Raw genomic sequence first — 22,116 nt, 5'->3', positions numbered from 1 at the left:
AAGAGATCATTTTTGCCCAACATCTGTCCGAAATGAGTAAGGCTGCAAGGCTCACTGACTGGCATGGACCATCCTCTTAAGTGACTTCCATAAATTGGTCATGTAGAAGTCTCAGCAGCCAAAGGGAGAATGAGATACCTGACAAAGCCTTTGTCTTCATTTGATTGATGTGGAGCTATGTACAGGCCGGTAAATGCTCAATTCAGCAAGACTCTTGCTGAATTTTGCATGCTACCCCATCCTCAAATTTGGCAGGGGAACACGGCTTGTGCCCGAAACGTCGATTCTCCTGTTCCCTGGATGCTGCCTGACCTGCTGCGCTTTTCCAGCAACACATTTTCAGCTCAGAACACATAATCCAGCCAACTAGGTGATGTGACCAAATGTTTGTTCAAAGAGATAGGTTTCAATGAGTGTCTTAGAGGTAGAACAGGAAGGATATTCCAGAATTTATGACAACAGAAGGCCTAGGCAATTCAAATCGAGGATAGTCAGTAGGTGAAGATAGTTTGGAAGCCTTTGGAGATTAGGGAGTAGATAGAGAAAAGGAAAGACATGGAGGAATTAGAAAACATGGATGGTTATTCTAAAATTAAGAAATTGCTTGAATTGGAGCCAAAGTAGATCGGTAAATAAAGCTGGATAGAGGTAAACAGGATTTGATTCAAATTAAGTCATGGTCAACAGCAATTTGAAGGACAGAACGTGGGAGACCAGACAGGATTGCACTGAGTAGTCAACAATGTGGATAACAAATGGTTAAATGTAGGCCATAAAGTCAGGGAGGCACATAGCATGGAAACAGACCATTCGGCCCAATTCATCCATGTGACCAGGTTTCTTAAACTGAACTATTTCCATTTGGCTGCTATTGGCCATGTCCCAAGAAACCTTCCTATCCATATATCTATCCAAATGTTTTTAAATGCTAAAATTGTATTTACTTCTACAAATTCCCCTTGCAGCTCATTCCATATACACACCACCCTCTGTATGAAAAAGTTGCCCCTTTTAAATCTTACCACTCTCACATTAAACCTATGTCCTCTAGTTTCGAACAGTCCTACCCTGAGGAAAAAACATTGGCTACTCACCTTATCTATGCTCCTCATAATTTTATGAACATCTATGAGGTCATCCCTTAGTCTCCTACACTTTATGGGAAAATGTTTAATCACCAGTGGAATGAAGAATCAATTGGAATACCGAAGGCTTATGGGAAGTGAAAATGTAAATAAGAGGAAGTATGAGAATAGACTAGCAATTAAATCAAAATCTGCAAGTTTTCAGCACAAAACCAGTAGGACAGTCATTAAAAGATGAGTATTGCCAATCAGAGAACAAAAAGGGGATTTACACATGGAGGCAAGGACATGGCTGAGGTGCTAAGTGAATACTTTGCATCTCTCTCAACAAAAGAGGGTGCTGTCCACGCCATGGTGTCACAGGAGGAAACTCCATAACTAGAACTAGAACTTCTTTTGCATTTTATGCCGCCTTTTGTACGATCGTGTGGTTTGTGCTGTCCATGTAGCACCTTGGTCCTGGAGGAACGCGGGCTCGTTTTTTACTGTATCAGTTGTATATGGTAGAAATAACAAATAAAATCTACTCTCTCTCGCTCTCTAGAAGGGTTCAAAATTATTAAGGAAGAAATCCTGGATAAATCGTTGGCACTTAAAGTTGATAAGACATGATGCAACTAAGGATTTTAAAGAAGTGAAGATAGAAATTGTGGAGGCACTGGTCACTGTCATTCAGTCTTCCCTGGACATGGGAGAAGTGCCAGACACCCAGAGGATTGTAACATTACAACCTTGTTCAAGAAAGATTGTAAGGATAATTCCAATAATTACAGAATGATTAGTTTAACTTCAGCAGTGGGGAACTTCCAGAAACAATTAGTCGGGATAGAATTAGTAAGAGCATAAGACCATAAGAAGTAGGAACAGGAGTAACCTGCTCAGCCATTCAGTAGGATCATGGCTGCTCCAATATTTCTCACATCCACTTTCCTGCCTTTTCTCTTTCACCCTTCATTCCAATACTGATCAAGAATCTATCTCTCAGTCGTAAATATTCACAAAGACTCTCACCCCAGCTCTCTGTGGCAAGGAGCTCCAAAGACTCACAAGCCTGAGAAGAAATTCCTCCTCATCTTGGTCTTAAATTGTCACCCTTTTATCCCCAGATGCCCTCTGGTCCTAAACTCTCCCATGAGGTGAAACATCCTCTCAGAATTTACCCTGGAAAGGTCCTTAAGAATCCTATACGCTTCAATGAGATCATCTCTCATTCTTCTAAATTCCAATCTGTTTAGCTTTTGTTCTGATTTGGAGGTGCTGGTGTTGGACAAAGTTAAAAATCAAATAACACCAAGTTATAGTCCAACAGGTTGATTTGGAAGCACTTGCTTTCGGGGCGCTGTCTCTTCATCAGGACAACCATCTGATGAAGAAGCAGCGCCTTGAAAGTGCTTCCAAATAAACCTGTTAGACTATAGCCTGGTGTTGTGTGATTTGTAACTTTAGCTTTTGTTCAATAGACAATCCTTCCATATCAAGTGAACCTTATCTGAACTGTCTCCAATGAATCAATATCTTTCCTTAAATAAGGGGATCAAAACTGCTCAAAGTACTCCAGATATGGTCTCAGCCAGCATCTTGTACAGTTGCAGTAAAACATCCTTCCTCTTATACACCAACTGCCTTGAAATAAGGGATGACATTCCAGTAGCCTTCCTGATTACCTGCTGCATCTGTGTGCTAGCTTTTTGTGTTTTGTGCACAAGTACCACCAAGTCCTGGTGTATTGCAGATTTGTACAGTTACTATGCTGTTTTTTTAAATAGCTTCCAAAATGAACAACATCACATTTTTCCAGATTATACTGGGTCAGTTGCAATCCCTGATCTGATCCCTGTGGATCCCCATTGGTAATCCCCGGAAAAAGCTGAATTGTTTGAGAAGAGTCAGCACAGATTACTAAAAGGGAGAATCATATTTAACTAACATGCTGAGTTTTTTTGAAGATATAACAGCAAGTATTTGATGAGGACAACATTGTTGATGTGGTATATTTCGATTTAGAAGGAATTTGATACAGCACCACACATCAAACTTGTGAAGAAAGCCAGAGTGTGAAAGGGATAAAAGCAACATGGATACAAATTTGGCAAACTGCGGAAACAAAGAGTAACAGTCAATGGATTTTTTTCAGGCTGGAGGAAGATTTGTGGTGGAATTCCCCATGGAGTTAGTATGTTAGTATTAGGACTTTTGCTTTTCTTGATATATATGTAAATGATCTGGAGCTTGGTATGCTGGGGATAATTTCAAAGTTTGCAGATGAAACAAAACTTAGAAAACTTGTAAACTGTAAGGAGGACAGTGTAAAACTCCCGAAATATATTAACAGGTTGGTGCAGTGAACGGATAGGTGTCAGAAAGAGTTCAATGCAGAGAAGTGTGAAATAGTGCGCTTTGGTTGTGAAAAACAATACAAAATAGGGTGCATGATTTAAAGGGGCTGCTGGAGCAGAGAGGCCTGAATGTGTATCTGTACAGGTCATTGAAGATAGCAAAACAAGTGGAGAAAGCAGTTAATAAAGCATACAGTGCACTTGGCTTTTTTATATTCACTTGTGGGACGTGTGCATCACTGGTTGGATCAGTATTTATTATCTGTCTCTAGTTGCCTTTGAGAAGATGGTGCAATTATTGAATTGCTACAGTCCACGTGGTGTACACTGTACAATAGTCTTACAATGCCATCAGAGTCCAAGATTTTGATATATTTCTAAGGATGGTGAATGGCTTGGAGGGGAACTTGTATGTGGTGATGCTCCCAAGGATCTTTTGCCCTTGTCATTTATCTGGAAGTGGTTGTGGGTTTGGAAGATGCTGTCTAAGGATCTTTGGAGAATTTCTTCAGTGTATCTTATGGATGGTACATACAGCAGCTCCTGAGCATCAGTGCTGGGTGGAGCATATGTTTGTGCATGTGGTACCAATCAAGCAGGCTGCTTTGTCCTGCATGTGTCAAGCTTCTTGAGTGTTGTTAGAGCTGCACTCAATTAGGCAAATGGAGAGTATTCCATCACATTCCTGACTTGCGCCTTATGATCGCGGACAGGAGAGTCAGAACATGAGTTACACACTGCAGTATTCCTAGCCTCTGACCTGCTCTTGTAGAAACCATTTATGTGATAAGTCCAGTTGAGTTTCTGGTCAATGGTAATCCTCAGAATGTTGATACTGGGGGATTACATGATTTTAATGCCATGAATGGTGGTGGATGGATTCTCAAGAATTGAAGATGGGCAATGCCTGGCCTTTACTCACTTTTATTGGCGATGGTGGAGTCTGGGACATTGACTGTAAGGTATATCAGATGAATAGTCTCTGAGCGCTTTCAATTTTGGCACTTGGGTAAGAAGCTGTTTCAGTGTTGCCACTTCCTCAGTTGCCTAGGTTGATGCCAGTTTCATTTCTCTGTTAAGACTTTGCACTGATTATTACATGGCTTGCTCGACAACTTCAGAGCACAGTTGAGAGTCAACCTCATTGCTATGGATTGAGAGTCACATGTAGACCAGAGCATGTAAGATGGCAGTTTCTATTCCTAAAGGACATTACTAACCTAAGACTACTTGGTCCAAGACCATTGCCAACCTCCCCCCACTCTCTTTCCCCTCCACCCTATATTAAAAGGACAGCGTATAAAAGGAGGTGATGTTGACTTGCACAGGGCACTTGTTCGACATCTGCTGGAGTATTGTGTAGAGTTGTGGGTATTAATATCATAGTAAAGATGTGAATTGTGTTGGACAGAGTGCAGAAATGATTTACAAAAATGGTTCTGGGAATGAGAAACCTCAGTTATGAGGACAGACTGAGGAAGTTGGAACTGTTTTCCTTGGACAGAAGAAGGCCGAGAGGAGATTTGATAGAGGTTTTTAAAATCATGAGTGTGGTGAATAAGTAGAAAGGAAGAATCTATTCCCTGTCATGAAAAAGTAGTTACGGTATGGAATGCAATGTCTGGAAATGTGGTGGAGTTAGGTTCAATTCAGGTACTGAACAGAGCATTGGATTATTCTTTATATAGAAATGGTGTGCAGGGATATTGGGAAAAGGAAGGAGATTGATATAAGGCAATAGAACTGGTGTAGGCACTAGGGGCCAACTTGCCTCCTTCTGTAACAATTTTGCGATTCTCAATAAGGGTGAAGTTGGGCAATGTTCCAGTGAGCAAAAGGGAAGAATCGATGGTGGTGCAAATATGAGATCAGAACCTCTGCTCAGAGGTGAAATGTGAAAATAAGGATGAGAATAGATTGACTTAATCACACTGTTGCCAGCGAGAGAGATAGAGTGGTCAATTTGGAAGTGGCATGAATAGAAAACAATGGTTCCAGACTTCCTAATATTTAATAATTTTACAATTAACTATGATAAAATTTAACAAGAAATCAATGAGTTAGTAACTAAGTGAGGTTTTGAGACTTAACGTTTGAAATTTAATAAAAAGTAAAGGTCATCCAAATAACACCTTATATAATAAATATTTTACAAAGATTACCTGTAGAGTGCCTCCAGTTACTTTTTCCCAATCAAGAAAATAGCCACGTGCATCAAATTTGGCAATAATAAACTGTAGTTCCATACGCTGTCAGCAGAAAAAGGTTAATAATAAAGAATAATTGTAATCATGGTTCACAGCATTTTCTTATATTTAAGTTTAAAGGTACCACACAATATAGACAACCATTTGGAAAAGTATCAGATGGTCAAATTAAACTACTAACATTTTGTGAAGGACATGACTAATCTAGCTGACTTTTCAAGTCAGGGAAAAAATGGTAGATTATAGCGTCTATGGATGGTATTTACAGAAACAATCAGAAGAAAGAGAAGATAAGATTCAAGATGATTAATACACTGCAACTGACCAGCTGAGATATTATTTATTAATTAAAAAATTGTGTACCTTCTCAGAACTGCAATTTAGCTTGTGTGTTTATCTTCAAATAAGAAATAATTGAAGCAAATATGGAAAACGCAGATTTTGTATTTCTGATCAATTCATACTTTTTTTTGGCAAAGCAAATGTTATGTTATACAGCAGGAATAACTCTCCAGCGAGAAAAGGTAAGCATGAGAGAGAAAAGAGGATAGCCTATTTTCTCCACCCTCCAACCATCAATGAGCCTAGTGTGCAATCTGATTAAATTTCTGTCTTCCACACTTGCTGCATGAAATAACTCAGGTCTCATTACCAGACTGTGAGTGAGCTATAGACACCTTCTATTTGTTTATCCATCATCCCATTATACGTATGAATTAAAATTGTCTCACCAGTCTTCACTAATTACATTAGCATAAGAAAAGGTCTTCTCAAGTTATAAACTGGAGAAACCTTTGAAAATTAGGACTAATCTTCACTTTCAGGGAATATAAAAGAACTGTGGAACATCTTGAAAGTGATCAGGGAATTTTACAAGGTCCATGCCTAAAATGATTCAATTAATCAATCCACAATCAAAAACAATTAACTTGAATCAATTTAAATGTGGTAACTTGCTGTGTACAAAGTCTGGGTGCAGGATAATGTTTCAAGTAACTGATTGAGTGAAATCCATCAAAGGTACCTGTAACATACTAATAATTCAATTAGTCTATTTAACCTCTTTTTTTTAAAGATGTTGTGTGATTGCATCAAGCTCAAAAAGGAAAAGATAGGATCCCATGTGCACAAGAAAATTTCCAAGTAGAAGTGAGCAAGACACCATTTTGGTGTAAGTATGTGAAGATACATGCCTAATGACCACTGGCAACACACAGAACAGGGTGATAACAACATGAGTCAGTAATAATGCTGATGTGTAGCCTTCACTTCACTTTCTGAATTTCACACTGAAGCTCTAACTTGATATTATATCAGAAAACGTTAAACAATATTTATTGCTTGCTTGTATTATTTAAAAGGATTATGAAGTCTCTGCAGGCTAGTTGCTGATGCTGTCTTATGCAATCATCAGCAAACATCTCCACCTCTGACCTCATGACAGAGACAGGGTCATTGATGAACCAACTGAAGATGTTTGGGTCTAGAGAACTATCCTGAAGACACCTGTAGAGAGGTCTTGAAGATGAAATGTTTGACATCCAATGACCACAACCAGTTTCCTATGTATTAGACATGACTTGAACGAGCAGAGAGATTTCCCCCAACTCTCACTGAAATTAGTTTTGCTCGGGCTCCTCAATACCATTCTCAGTCAAACACAACCTTGTTGTTAAAGGCAGTCACTTTCATGTCACCTCTGGAACTCGATTCTTGTCAATGCTTAAACCAAGGCTGTAATGAAGTCAGGAAATTAGTGGTCCTGGTGGTAGCCAGGGAGTGAGCATCAGTGGACAGATTATTGCTAACCAAGTGCTGCTTGAAAGTAGTTGATGATACCTTCAATCATTTTACTGATGATCGATAGTAGATCGGTGTATTCGTAATTGACTGAGTTGGATTTGTCCTCCTTTCTGTGTATGGGACATACCTAGGACATTTTCCACATTGTTTGGGGCAGAGCAATTTCTGGAGCACACCTCTTCAAATATTATTTTGAGGACTGGAGCCTTTACAGCATCCAGTGCCTTCAACTATTTTTTGACATATGTGAAGTGAGTTGAGCTAGCTGAAGACTGACATGTAAGAAGGTTGGGAACCTCTTGAGGAGGCCAAGATGAATCATCTACTTGGCACTTCTGGTTAGATATTATTACAAATTAGATTAGATTACTTACAGTGTGGAAACAGGCCCTTCGGCCCAACAAGTCCACACCGCCCCGCCGAAGCGCAACCCACCCATACCCCTACATTTACTCCTTACCTAACACTACGGGCAATTTAGCATGGCCAATTCACCTGACTTGCACATCTTTGGACTGTGGGAGGAAACCGGAGCACCTGGAGGAAACCCACGCAGACACGGGGAGAACGTGCAAACTCCACACAGTCAGTCGCCTGAGGTGGGAATTGAACCCGGGTCTCTGGCGCTGTGAGGCAGCAGCGCTAACCACTGTGCCACCGTGCCGCCCAATGTTTCAGTCTTATCTTTTGCATTAATGTAAAAGCTCCTCCATCACTGAGAATGGGGATATTTGAGGAGCTTCCTCCTCCAATGAATTGCTTAAATGTCCACCACCATTCATGATTAGATAATGCAAGACTGCAGAGCTTCGACCTAATCCTTTGGTTGTGCAATTGCTTACCTGATCATTTGCTGTCAGTGCTGTTTAGCACACAGTACTCCTGATTTATAGTCTCACCAGGTTGACAACTCAGTTTGAGGTATGCCTGCTGTTGCTCTAGGTATGCCCATTTCTTTAGACTGGTTTGATGATAATGGTTAAATGGTTGTTATGCTGGGCCATAACATTGCAGATAGTGTTAGATCACAATTCTGCTTCTGTTGGTGGCCCACAGCACCTCAAGGATGCCCAATCTTGATATGATGGAACAGTTGGAACTCTATCCTTCATTTAGCATGGAGCTAGTGCCACACAACACAGTAGAAGGTATCCATCTTCACAACTCTGAACTCATGAACCTCTAATGTTTTTGCACAACTCACTCCCTTTCTTGTCTTCTGCAGACACCAGCAGCATCCTAATAACAGCTTCCCAAAGGCCAGCCTGGCCAGCCACCATTTCTTTCTTCACCTTTGAACACGTAGCCACATATTACTCTGAATGAACACTGGCAAGGCTAGCTCCTGCAGAAAGTTCCACTTTTACTTCGAGTTATACAGATAAAAGATTCATCTTCTGCAACAAGCATTCCAAACTTCTATTTTCCAAGTAATACTTACAAAAAAAACAAAAATATGAATAACAGGAACCGCTTGCCTTTCAACTATCACTAAATTTACGGTCAATGAATGATGGTTTCACCAAACTCCTCAACAATGTGATCAGTCAGCAGTTGCAGTATGCATAAATGACAGTCTCCTACTGTAGTTTTCAAATACAGTAGGAGATGGAAAGTTCTGACAATGAGCACCATGGGATGCCACTACATGGATCTTTAATCTTTGTTTGATTTATTTAGATTTAAACTCTACAATTCATGCTGAATACAAACAGTAAAATATTGTAAATGAGGGAGGAACCAGCCCCAACCTCCAGGGGCCCATGTGCAGCATATGAGGCCTTACAGTATATTTATGATCTGTGGACTGCAGGTGACATTTCATAAGTCACAGAGATGGTGGGATTAATTTGTAACAATCAATGTCATGGTCAGGATTCCTTGTGTCCAGGATTTGTAATCTTCATGTTGATTACTAGCTTATTGCTTAGTGATGCCCAACATTGTTATGCACTGCCTTTCCTCAATCGTAGCCAGGGTGACCTTTGATGACCACACACTGGTGCAGTAGTTCATGCCTCCAATGCTCTATCATCTTCCATTGACTTATATTGAGTTGCGCTTCTTCACATTAACTCTTCTACATACCAACAGGTTAGTTTTTGATTGAAGTCCTTAGAATGCAAATCAGTCAGTTGGGGATCAGTTTGAGATCCAAGTCATCTTTAGTCAGGCCAGTCCTCTCAAATCAGTTCAGACATAGGCCTCAGTAAGTCCTGGGGACAAGAGGGTTCTCAAAGGCCACTGATATGGTGAGAAATTTGGAGAAGTCTGAAAGCTATTGCTTCCAAAGCTGTTGTCTATAAACTGGCTTTCTGTCATCACTAAAAGGTAAGGCAGTACAGAATTACTGTGAACCTGTAAGTTCTGAATGAAGCAGCAATGTAAAAGGTAAGGTAAAGCAGAAATGCTGAGGACATCCAAGTAAGTGCAAAATGAGTGAGTGCTCAGAAAACAACATAAGAGCCCAGAGATGCACTTTGTTCTAATGTATAAGACGGTACCTGGCCATGTATGCAAAGTGGCCTGGCACCACGTTGTAATGAAAGATTTTAGTGAGCTCTAAAATTCAGTATTCAAAGTGGTGAATTGTGTTATAAGTGAGCTTGAGATGTACCTACATGATATGACAAAGCTAACACTTTGCTCATGCCAAAATTTGTAGCTAGTGAAGTGCTGATAGACACTGTCTATGGAAATTTTGGAGAATGTAACTACGGATGAGCAATAAATGCTGACTTTGCCAAGAGATATCTGCATCTCATGAATGAATTTTTAAAAATTGTCACTGGATAGTTTCTCTCCACTGCCTAGTAAAATGGCAACCTGCATATTGCCCTTGCAGTTCAATAACAAGATTACCATATAAAAGGTTGTCTTTTAAAATGTTTTGCAGAAAGTCAGGTGTTTTGTGTTGACATCAAGAATCTAATTTTCCATTGTTACTGCATTTTATAAACATAGGAACAGGAGTAGCCATTCACGCCCTCAGGCCTGTTCCACAATTCAATGAAACCATGGCTGATCTGTGGCCTAACTCCAGATGTCTGTTTTTGGCCCATAACTCTAAATACCTTTGCTTAACAAAAAATAATCTATCTCATATTTAAAATTAACAACTGATATAGCATCAACTGCCATTTGTGGAAGATACTTACAAATCACACCAGCCTTTCTAACATTTCTCCTGAATGATTTTGCCCAAATGTTTGGACTTTGCCCGTAGTTTTAGAATCTCCAACCAGTCAATATAGTTTACCTTTACCTACCCTGTCTCTTTTCCTGTTAGTATCTTGAAGACTTTGATCAGATCACCCCTTAACCTCCTAAATTCTAGACAAAACAGGCCTAATTTGTCTAACCCCTGGTCATAATGTAACTGCTGAAGTCCTCAATCGTGTAGAGACTCCCATGATTTTCAGTGAAACAATTTCAAGTAAATCATAGATTACCATAGAAGTTAATGCTAATGCTAGGATTATGTTCCTCTGCACATTTCCCATCTGGCAAAAAAAGCAATATATTGTGTCGCGTGTGTATAACGCTATGCATTGTTAGTTGAAATAGATTGTAAAATACATTATTACATCACAAAAGCAATACAATACATGGCAAAATCATTACTTCCTTGCAGTAATATCGCCATAGGACCAGTCTCTCATTAGAGAGAGAGAGCGAGAGAGCAAGAGAAAGAGAGAAATGACTGGTGTTAGTGTAACCTGAGGGTCATCTGTGATTGGGTGACATTGAGAAGATACAACCTTTCATGGCAACTGCGTTTGGTGAGGAATCATGATCACACTGTTGATTTTACTCTGCATGGCAAACCAGCTCCCAGCATGATTTGGAGATGCCGGTGTTGGACTGGGGTGTATAAAGTTAAAAATCACACAACACCATGTTGTAGTCCAACAGGTTTAATTGGAAGCACTAGCTTTCTGAGTGCTGCTCCTTCATCAGGTGGTTGTGGAGTATAAGATTGTAAGACACAGAATTTATAGCAAAAGTTTATTGTGTGATGTAACTGAAATTATACATTGAAAAAGACCTGGATTGTTTGCTAAGTCTGTCATTGGTTAGAATGACCATGTTGGTTTAATTCTTTCATATGTAAATCGCAAAATGTTTTTAAAAGTTACATTCTCAAGTTAACTTTAACAATTTAGCAATCAGCTGCGCAGCTGATTGAGCGACTGACCTCCCTCTTTCCCCACTCCCTCACAGCACAGTATTTTTTAAAAAACTTAAAGAACTGCAAATCCTAGAAATCAGAACCAAAACCAAATTTCTGGAAAAACTCAGCAGGTCTGGCAACATCTGTGGAGAGAAAACAGAGTTAATATTTTGGGTCCAGTGACCCTTCAGTACTGAACCTGAAACTTTAACTCTGTGTTTTCTCTGCAGGTCTGCCAAGACCTGCTGAGTTTTTTTCAGCAATTTCTGTTTTTGTACATTATTTTAATATTGACAAGGTGATTTCTAGTAGAAGTTGATCATTACAGGTAGAAATTAAAGAACTTGAACAATGTTTACTGGCCAACATCTGACACTAGACTGAGCCCAGGATATCAGACTCAGTTCAAAATAGGACCCAGCATCCAAGAGCCAGATGTGAAGAAGAATAGATCCTAGAACTAGGGTAAGAACAAAGTGCAGTTTAGAAGTCAGTGACAACAGAGACTGAGGCCAAGGACAGCAGGTCAGGAGCTGGTTCAAGGCCAGGAGCTTGTTCAAGGCCAGGAGCTTGTTCAAGGCCAGGAGCTGGTTCAAGGCCAGGAGCTTGTTCAAGGCCAACAACTGGTTCAAGGCCAGTAGCCATTTCAGAAGCTGGGGCAGAAAATATCCTGGAAGCCTACTGGAAGACATAGCAAAGCAGCTGAAGTTCCCAGTTGTTGTACTGGATACTGGGGAACTTTAAAAGTAAGAAAACAGGGTGGGAATGGGAGATAATAAATGAGAGAACTGGCACAAACACTAGTGAAAAGGACATTTTTCCTAACATAAATTAATAATCTGGGTCTTGGTGTGCAGGGGACAATTTCAAAGTTTGCAGGTGACACAAAACTTCGAAATATTGTAAACTGTGAAGAGAAGAGTATGGAACTCCAAACGAATTTTGACAAGTTGGTGATATGGATGGATGGGTAGCAGCTTCGATACTCGTAAGTGTGATGTGATGCACTTGGTAGGAAGAACATTGAAAGACAACATTAAATGCTAAATGGGTTACAAGAGCAGAGGAACCTAGGTATATATGTACTTAGATCATTGAAGGTAGCAGGTAGGTGGACACCAGTTCATTAAGCATACCTGTCTTCAGCTTTATTAATAGGGACATACAGTACCAGAGCAAAGAGATATGTTGAACTTGTATGAGATCTTGTTAGGCCTCGGCTGGAGTTGTGGGCACAGTTGTGGGCACCACATTTTTGGAAAGATGTGAATGCACTGAAGAGAGTGCAGAAATAACTTACAAGAATGGTTCCAGGAACAAGAAACTTCAATTACGAGGATGAATCGAAGAAGTTGGACACTTCTCCTTTGAGAGAAGAAGGCCGAGACAGCATTTGATAGAAGTTTTCAAAATCATGAGTAGGTTGGTTGGAGTAGATATTTAAAGCTGATCCCTTTCATAAAAGGTTTTCACACAAAACATGGAAATATGGAATGCACTGCACTGAAATATGGAGTCAGGACACTGGCACTAGATAATAATGCTTATTTGAACAGTTAATGCAGGTATGATGGGCCAAATGGCCTCTTTCTGCACCATAACAATTGCGGTTCTGAGGTGTGAGACCAGATTATGGATTAATACAGAAAAACTTGTGACTAGAGAAAAACTTACAACATTAAATGGATATATTGAAACTATTTTATGAACAATGTTAATATGAAACAAAATTATACAACATTACACAAAGATTTAATGCACTGTGCTTCTAAGCCATGTATTTTCAGGGTTAACTCTTTATGTCTTTACAGTGTTATCACTAATGGCATGTACTGGTAAATACTTTTGACAAGGGAATCATTATAATCCACTATGTACCAGCTACGTTTAAACATTAAAATCCTTACTCCTTTTCACATTGTCATGATAATCTGTAAGTGACTTTAGTTTGCAAAAACCAGGTTTTGGAGCCGGTAAATCCTTATTATTTACTGCTCAATATATAAGGAACTTTATTTTAATTTCCTTTCATGCCATTTTGACTCATCAACGATCAAATTTACTAAAATTAAAAAAACTGATACACTAACTTGAAATGTCTTGAAATAAAATACTGTTGGAAATGGATCTTGATGAAAAGTTCTGGGTGCTAAACCATCTGTGTGGCCTTCATAGTACAACCAGGGCAGATTCCTACGCCTGAGAAAAGATCATTTTCAATGCATTTGTTACAAATAAGCAGGCTTCCACTGCTAAAGGGCATGAGTAAACCAGATCAATTCTTACATGCTAGTGTTATGGTCTTTATTGAGATTTACTTCCAACATCAAACTTTTAAAATTAATCTATTGATTAAAACTTACCCATTGCAATAGTAAGGGCTGGAACCTATACCCTTGGTGCACTAGCCAGGCCGAGATTACTAGCATAGTGATATCACCATTATGTCACCAGCTACCTACCAGAAACCTAACTAAGAAAACTATAAACTTATCAGTCTGGAAAAAGTATTAAAATTCATAAGTAAAGAATAAGAAATATGGTCTAAATAGAGATAGCCAACACAGGTTTGTAATATAAAAGCTGAAAACGCTGGAAATATTCAACAAGTCAGTTAGCATCTGTGGAGAGAAAAAAAACAGAATAACAATTCTGGAACAGAAACAGAAATTGCTGGAAAAACTCAGCAGATCTGGCAACATCTACAGAGAGAAAGCAGAGTTAACATTTTGGGTCCAGTGACCCTTCTTCAGAACAATGTTTCTGGCCCAGGCTTTATCCATCTATTTGTGAGCTATGTGAAATATTCCGCATGCTGGAATCCCTGAGAAACCAACAGTATTTTAAAAGATATTTGAAATTCCAAAGAACAATTTGAAGGAATCAGGACAAAACTTTAAGCCTGAAGCCCTTTTATGAAACAAATAAACCACAAGTAATGGTGACTAAACTGCTCAGCAGATGACTAATACTCTTTTTTTTGATGGTTGAGTAGGCAAGACCTATAATCATTGGACTTTCAAATAGTGAGAGGCAATTTTATTGAAAGATACAAGCTTCTGAGGGAGGACTGATAGGAAAGAGAGGTGGTGTCTGCTTGTGGAAGTGCCAACGATCAAAGGCAATATCTCAAGGTGATTGCCCATTTAAGCCAGAGAGGAGGAAGAATGTTTTGTCTCAAAGTGTAATGAGCCTGTGAATGTTTTTTTACCCTAGAGGGTTGTGATGAGGCTGGATGAAGTATATTCACAGCTGAGACACAGAGATTTGTGATCAACATAAAAATTGCATGTTATGGGGAAAAGGCAGGAAAATGAAGTTGAGGATTACCAGATCAGCTATTTTCTCATTAAATGATGAGCTGAATAGCCTACTCATGCACCTACAACTTCTTGTCTTATGAACTGTATTATTGTCAGGGGAATTGGCATGGACATGATAGGCTGAATGGCTTTCCTGAATGCCATTCATGACTCTGGCTCTTTTCTCTTACTAATTGATGTTCCCTTTAGTTTCTACAGTGCTTTGGTTACAGATATTATATTCTTATAACATTCTATTAAGTAATCACTCATGCTGTACAAAAGGTAGATTTTACTGCATTGTTGTAATATATTTACATATAGTTAGATACAGTTAGTTGCTAGAAGCATAAAGTGTAGCACATGCAGTTCTCAATGTTCCTTAAGTGAGCCATAAGTTAATCATAATTTGAACTCGTTTTAAACATGCAAATTTGATATACCTGTTTGCATTCAGCTCTTAAAGTAACTGGTTCAAGCTCCATAACAATTTTAAACACAATGAGGTGCCATAAGATAATCATAATTTTAACCCATTTTAAACATGCAAACTTGATACACCTGTTAGCATTCAGATATTAAGGTAATAGTTTCAAGCTCCACATCAGTTTTAAATACAACGTGGTAACATTTTTGAAAGGGCTAAAACTGTTGCTAATGAGTTCAGTGATCATTACATGCCATGTAAAAATTGGTCATTGGATGTGGTGATCACTGGCTCTGCCAGCATTTATTGTCCATCCCTAATTGCCCTGAAGAAGGTATGGTGATCTATCTTCTTGAACTGTTTTGGTTCTTGGATTGTGCCTGCTTTTGTCCTTCTAATTGGTAGAGGTTATGGTTTTGGAAGGCACTGTTAAAGGAGACTTGGTAAGTCACAGCAGAGCATCTTGTAGCTCCCAATCTAAACTAGTTCCACCTGCCTGCATTTCGTCCATATTCCTCCAACTTTTCCTATTCATGTACTTGTCCAAATGCATTTTAAATATTGAAACTGCACCGAAATCCAAAATCTTTGGCAGTTGATTCCACACACTAACCACTCTTTGTATAAAACAGTTGCCTCTCATGTCCTTTTTAAATCTTTCACCCCTCAACTTAAAAACATGCACCCTAATTTTGAACTCACCCACCTTAGGGAAAAGACATTTCCTATTCATCTTATCTATCCCCCTCATGATTTTATAAACCTCTACAAGGTCACCTATCAACCTGCTACGCTTCAGTGAAAGCTGATTTTTATAACTCAAACTCTCAACTCCTGCCAACATCCTGGTAAATCTTTATGAACCCTCTTCACTTTAATAATATATTTCCTATAACAGGACGACCACAACTGCAGAAGTACTCCATCCTGTATAGTCTCAACTTCCAGTGTAATCTCAACACAATGTCCCAAATCGTACACTCAAAGGTCTGAACGATTTAAGCAAGAGTGTCACAAAGGCCTTCTTAATCATCCTGATTTATCATAGAACCCATAGCCTTTAATCTACTCTTGTAGCCACATTATTACATGGCTCATCCAATTTAGTTTAAGGTCTCCTCGGGGTGTTGATAGTGGTAGAATCAGAAATGGCAATGTCATTGAACATCATGGGCCGATGGTTAGATTTTCACTTGTGCAGATGGTTACTTCTTATTTGAAAGTATAGCATTAGCACGGAGCATTGAGATTAGCTGATGATTATCATGATTAAAAATGAATTGCAGATTCAGCATTTAAATGCTGATTAGAAACTATTTCAGTTGAGCAGTCTCAGTGCACTCACGGCCACTGAAGATGTGGAGTTAGCTGGAAACAAGCAGCAGCACCTGAACATAGGAGTAGTAATAAGCCATTCAACGTCATGAGCCTTCTCCATCAGTCTGGATGATGGCTGATCATCTGCCTCAATGCAATATTTACATATTATCTCCATATCCATTGATATCATTCATAACTAGGGTGGACTCTTCCCAGGTCAAAACAATGACTGCAGATGCTGGAAACCAGATTCTGGATTAGTGGTGCTGGAAGAGCACAGCAGTTCAGGCAGCATCCGAGGAGCAGTAAAATTGACGTTTCGGGCAAAAGCTGAAACTCCGATTTTACTGCCCCTCGAAAGCTGCCTGAACTGCTGTGCTCTTCCAGCACCACTAATCCAGAACCTGGACTCTTCCCAGTCCAGAACAATGTGGACGTTGGTGAGAAAATTGGGAAAATTGTGTGAGAGTGGCAAAAATGAAATTCACAACATTTAAAGCAAGTGTTGAATTGCAAGTTGAGAATCTCACATTGTTGAGAGGCCCTATTATACCCACAAACATCTGTGAGAAGGGTTTCATTCATGGCCACCACCACCATAGGCTCAATGGGGAACAGGCAACATGATGGTTAGCATGGCTAAACTATAGGAATGGGGTTCAAGGGATGATGTTGAGAGATGTAGTTGTAATTCAAAGTGGTGCATGGAAACATTGTAAAGCTCAATACTGATAAGATCAACGGGGAGTGCCAGGAAGAAAGGAAGCAGAGGTTCTGGAAAGAGTCTTGGTTACCAATCCATCAATCTCTCTCTCTTGAACTTATTAATGACTGAGTTCTCACAACTCTCTCGGATGAGAAATTCCAAACATTCACCACCCTCTAAGTGAAGTTCCTCCTCAGCTAATTGCAAAATGGCTTGCCTTTTGTTCTGAGATTATGTCCTTTAGCTCCAGAGTCTACAGCCAAGAGAAACCTCCTTTTCTATGTATCTCAATTCCTTAAGTTTATATGAGATAACTTCATTCATCTAAACTCCACAGATTACAGTCTTCTCTACCTCTCTTTGTAGGACAAGAAACAGATTCTTGCAGTAGCTAGTCTTGCTCTGCCTAATTTCACGTCTTCCTCACATTCATTCTGCAGACTAAGGGGCTTGCAACAAGATGGCTAAACAAACATTTTACCTGGTGATTTGTATAAGGTGTTCAATGAAAGGGAGTAGCATGATATAATTAAACAAAAGAACTGCGGATACTGGAGATTCAAAACAAAAGCAGAAATGGCTGGCAAAATTCATTGGGTCTTCAGTATCTATGCAGAGAAATCAGAGTCAATGATGAGCTCTGATGAAGAATCACTGCTCTCAAAACATTAACAGTGCACCATAACTCTCCTAATGTTTATTAAAAGTTCTGTTGAAATCTCTAGTAGGAACTGAACAGGAAAAAACAAGTACACTGTTAATTAAAGTTCAAGATAGTCAGCAATTCAATTGTTCCAATCAGCTTGATGCTTTTCAGAAAGTACATTAAGTTAAGCACTTCAAATCAAAATATTCTGCAGTCAGTTTATTGAGGTAATCAGCCCCTTATCAACTCTCCAGATGGTCACTCCTGCAAAACTCCCAGTGGCATTTTTCACTAAACCTGAGTTACACTGATGTGGAGGTGCTGGTGTTGGACTGGGGTGGACAAAGTCAAAAATCACACGACACCAGTTTGTAGTCCAAAAGGTTTATTTGAAACCGCAAACTATAACCTGGTGTCGTATGATTTTTGACTGAGTTACATTGGTATTTCAATTTTCCTTAACCACCTTAAAGTTTCTTTAGTAGACTCTTGTAGTGCAGTGCTAGTGTCCCTACCTCTGAGCCAGCAGACCGGATTCAAGTCCCACCTGCTCCAGAGACATATAATAACATCTCAGGTGATTAGAAAACATCTCAAACTTCTTCGGTGCCTGAAGTACTACAGTGCAGTTTTAAGGACTGGCCATGAACGAATAAAGGTAAGTCAAGTTATAGTTTATTCACATGGACATAATTTTAAACAAATGCAGTTGGTGAATATATTTCAAAACATATCAGTAAAATGGACTGATTGGTGATTGGAAAATAGTTTGAAACAGGATATTGACAACAAAATTTTCAGTTAGGGTTTTGAGTTTGAGGTAATGAAGAGTTGCAGATGGGGGCTCAATTTGGAAAGGAATAAGCAAGTCAAAAGTTAATCATAGTGTCAGTAGCGAAGTAACTGAAGTATGAAGGGATGCCAGCAATGCTGCAGAGATTGAACTGATTAGTTTGTAAATGCAGAATTTAAGATCACCTCAAGTTAAACAGGACAGGAAACCAAGATTGCAAATAATCTTAATAGCTAATAGCCTGAAAGAAAAGATGGATAGTTTCAGTGCCAGAAGTGTGGAGTTCTTAGGTGATATATTCAAACTTCCCAATGTTGAGCAAAAGAAAGTTGTGATTCATCCAGGACTTGATGCCTGACAAATAATCTGATACTATAGAGATATTTGAGAGGGAGATCAGGCTAGATGTTAGCGTATATGTGAAAGCTGATCCCATGCCTGTGGATTATTTCATTAAGAGGTAGCCTATTAAAATGTGTCTGACCTACTGGCAACGTTAGCATCAGTATTCTCCTTTAATATTACACAGAAAACAAAAAAGTAGATAATATAAAAGTAAAATATAATATGAAAGTAAAATATTATGCATACTGGATATCTGAAATAAAAACAGAAAGTACTGGAGAAAATCACCTGTTCTGGCAGCTTCTGTAGAGAGAGAAAAACACTATTAAAATTCAAGTTCAATGATTTCTTCAGAACTGAAGAAGAAAGATAAGACCATAACAGATAGAAGCAGAATTAGGACATTTGGACAATCAAGTCTGCTCTGCAGGAAAAGATAGTGCAGATGCTACAATCTGTGCTGAAAACAAAAAATGCTGGAAATCATGGCAAGTCAAGCAGCATCCTTGGAGACAGCAAGCTAATGTTTTGAATCTAGATGACTCTTCATCAGAGCTGTTGAAGTGTTAGTTTGCTCTTTCTCTACGGATGCTGCCTAACTCACTGTGATTTACAGCATTTTTTGCTTTCAGTGAAGTCTGCTCTGCAACTTGATCATAGCTGATATATTTCTCAACCTGATTCTCCAGCCTTCTCCTCATAACCCTTGATCCTTTTACCAATCAAGAACCCATGTATCTCTGTCTTCAAGACACTGTCTTAAACATCTTCCAAAGAAGATTCTGGAGAAGCGCTATTGGACTCGAAATGCTAACCATTTTTCTCTCTTTGCAGTTGCAATCAGACCTGCCGAGTTAATCTTGCAATTCTTATTTTATTTAACATGCTGAATCCCAGAAAAACACATTGATTTTAATACATCATCTTATTTGATGATCAAAATGCTGACTATTCAATGTCAGGCAAAGGAAAATTCTTCCAACTTACCAAGAAGATACTGAATGGGTAATTCCAAGGTGTACAGTATTTTTATGTATTGTTTGAAAAAGTCCACAAGCATCATTAGGTGGTGCTTCAATGTTTATTGAATTCATTGTCATGACACACATGTTTCCCAAAACCTGGCAAGCAGTCAGATTTGCAAATCTCTGAAAATATAAACATAGAAGTGTGAAGTAAAACAATAAATTTTTGAATGAAAGGGAATCACCATTAATAGATCCAACTTACTAAAATTTCACTTATTTCATTAGACTAATTAATGACACAGTGAATAAAATGAAACTTAACACTTACTGTGTCTGATGTAGGTGTACGATACTAAACATATTTAATGGCTTTTTTGGCTATTTTAACCAGATAATTTTAAAATATTAATGTCTCTGCTCAAATAGCAAACAAAGGAACACTATACAAAGTAAGCTATAGTTCGTACATTGCAGCTTTTTTCTTACTTTGTCAGAATTTATTTTAAGTGTCTATCCAAACAAAAGTTTAGAAGTTTCAATAGCTTGATATTGAATTCAAAAGCTTTGCTATTTAAAACAGGATAGTGAAGAGAGCTGAGGTTGTTGGTGGAGAGATTTCCATCAGGGAATCCCCTTATGTTTTACTAAAATTAATAGAACCTGTCTTTTAAACATTTTTCTTCAAGGATTCTTGACAACCAGCATGATGGAGGGGCAGGTTGCCTGTTGGGGGATAAACCTGTGATAGAAGATCACAGGGAGCTGCAGAGCAGAGGGAGGAAAAGATTGGAGGGCTATTAGAAGTGGATAGTGAGAGAGAGGTTATGGCGACTGGGTTGGTTCAGTTGGGGTGGGAGATGGAGGGAAGACCAAAGTCAGACTCCATATTGATGTTAAATAAAAACTGAAAGAACTGTGGATACTGTAAATCAGAAGCAATAACAGACATTGCTGGAAAATCTCAGCAGGTCTGGCAGTATCTGTGAAGAGAAATTCTGAGTTAATGTCTGGAGTCAACTGACCCTCCCGCAGAACTGTGAATTGCTGCTGCAGAAGTGTGTGAGCTCAGATAGATTTTTTTGGTTTCTCAGGAAGGCAAGGGATATGGTGAGGGGATCTGGGAAATGGAGGTAAAGCCCAAGATCAATACGCTTTAAATTAACAAACAGAGCAGGCTTGAGGAAAGATCACTGGACCCGAAACTGATTTCCCTTCACAAATGCTGCCAGACCTGCTGAGCTTTTCCAGAACTTCTGTATTTGTGTCTGATTTACAGCATCTGCAGTTCTTTTGGTTTTTATTAAGTGCAGCAGGCTTGATTGGCTTTGTACTTGGGAAGTCATGTCTCACAAACTTGATGGAGTTTTTTGAAGAAGTAACAAAGAAGATTGATGAGGGCAGAGCAGTAGATGTGATCTATATGGACTTCAGTCCGGCGTTCGACAAGATTCCCCATGGGAGACTGATTAGCAAAGTTAGACCTCATGGAACAAAGGGAGAACTAGCCACAGGGTGGTGGTGGAGGGTTGTTTTTCAGACTGGAGGCCTGTGACCAGTGGAGTGCCACAAGGATTGGTGCTGGGTCCTCTACGTTTTGTCATTTACATAAATGATTTGGATGTGAGCATAAGAGGTATGGTTAGTAAGTTTGCAGATGACACCAAAATTGGAGGTATAGTGGACAGTGAAGAGGGTTACCAGAAGGGCCAATGGGGTCAGAAGTGACAGATGGAGTTTAATGCAGATAAATGCAAGATGCTGCATTTTGGGAAAGCAAATCTTAGCAGGACTTATACACTTAATGGTAAGGTCTTAGGGAGTGTTGCTGAACAAAAAGACCTTGGAGTGCAGGTTCATAGCTCCTTGAAAGTGGAGTCGCAGATAGATAGGATAGTGAAGAAGGCGTTTGGTATGCTTTCTTTTATTGGTCAGAGTATTGAGTACAGGAGTTGGGAGGTCACGTTGCGGCTGTACAGGACATTGGTTAGGCCACTGTTGGAATAT

The 22,116-nt window shown here is 39.2% G+C and overlaps 1 protein-coding gene across 1 annotated transcript in view; it reads right to left on the bottom strand.

Moving 5' to 3' along the window:
* Nucleotides 1-22,116, bottom strand: part of tmem67 (transmembrane protein 67) — a 208,576-nt gene that overhangs the window by 124,571 nt on the left and 61,889 nt on the right. The window contains exons 5-7 of the mRNA XM_087985875.1: nt 20,132-20,292; nt 13,696-13,804; nt 5,584-5,670 (exon numbers count right to left, since the gene is read on the bottom strand). Coding sequence (XP_087842001.1) covers nt 5,584-5,670; nt 13,696-13,804; nt 20,132-20,292 — 357 coding nt within the window. The remainder of the gene's footprint in view (nt 1-5,583; nt 5,671-13,695; nt 13,805-20,131; nt 20,293-22,116) is intronic.

The sequence above is a fragment of the Chiloscyllium plagiosum genome, unplaced genomic scaffold (genome assembly GCF_037043375.1).
Source record: "Chiloscyllium plagiosum isolate Xiang-an unplaced genomic scaffold, Cpla_swu_hap1 HiC_scaffold_4, whole genome shotgun sequence".
Classification (NCBI taxonomy): Eukaryota; Metazoa; Chordata; class Chondrichthyes; order Orectolobiformes; family Hemiscylliidae; genus Chiloscyllium; species Chiloscyllium plagiosum.
This window is presented reverse-complemented; position numbering and strand designations above follow the sequence as displayed.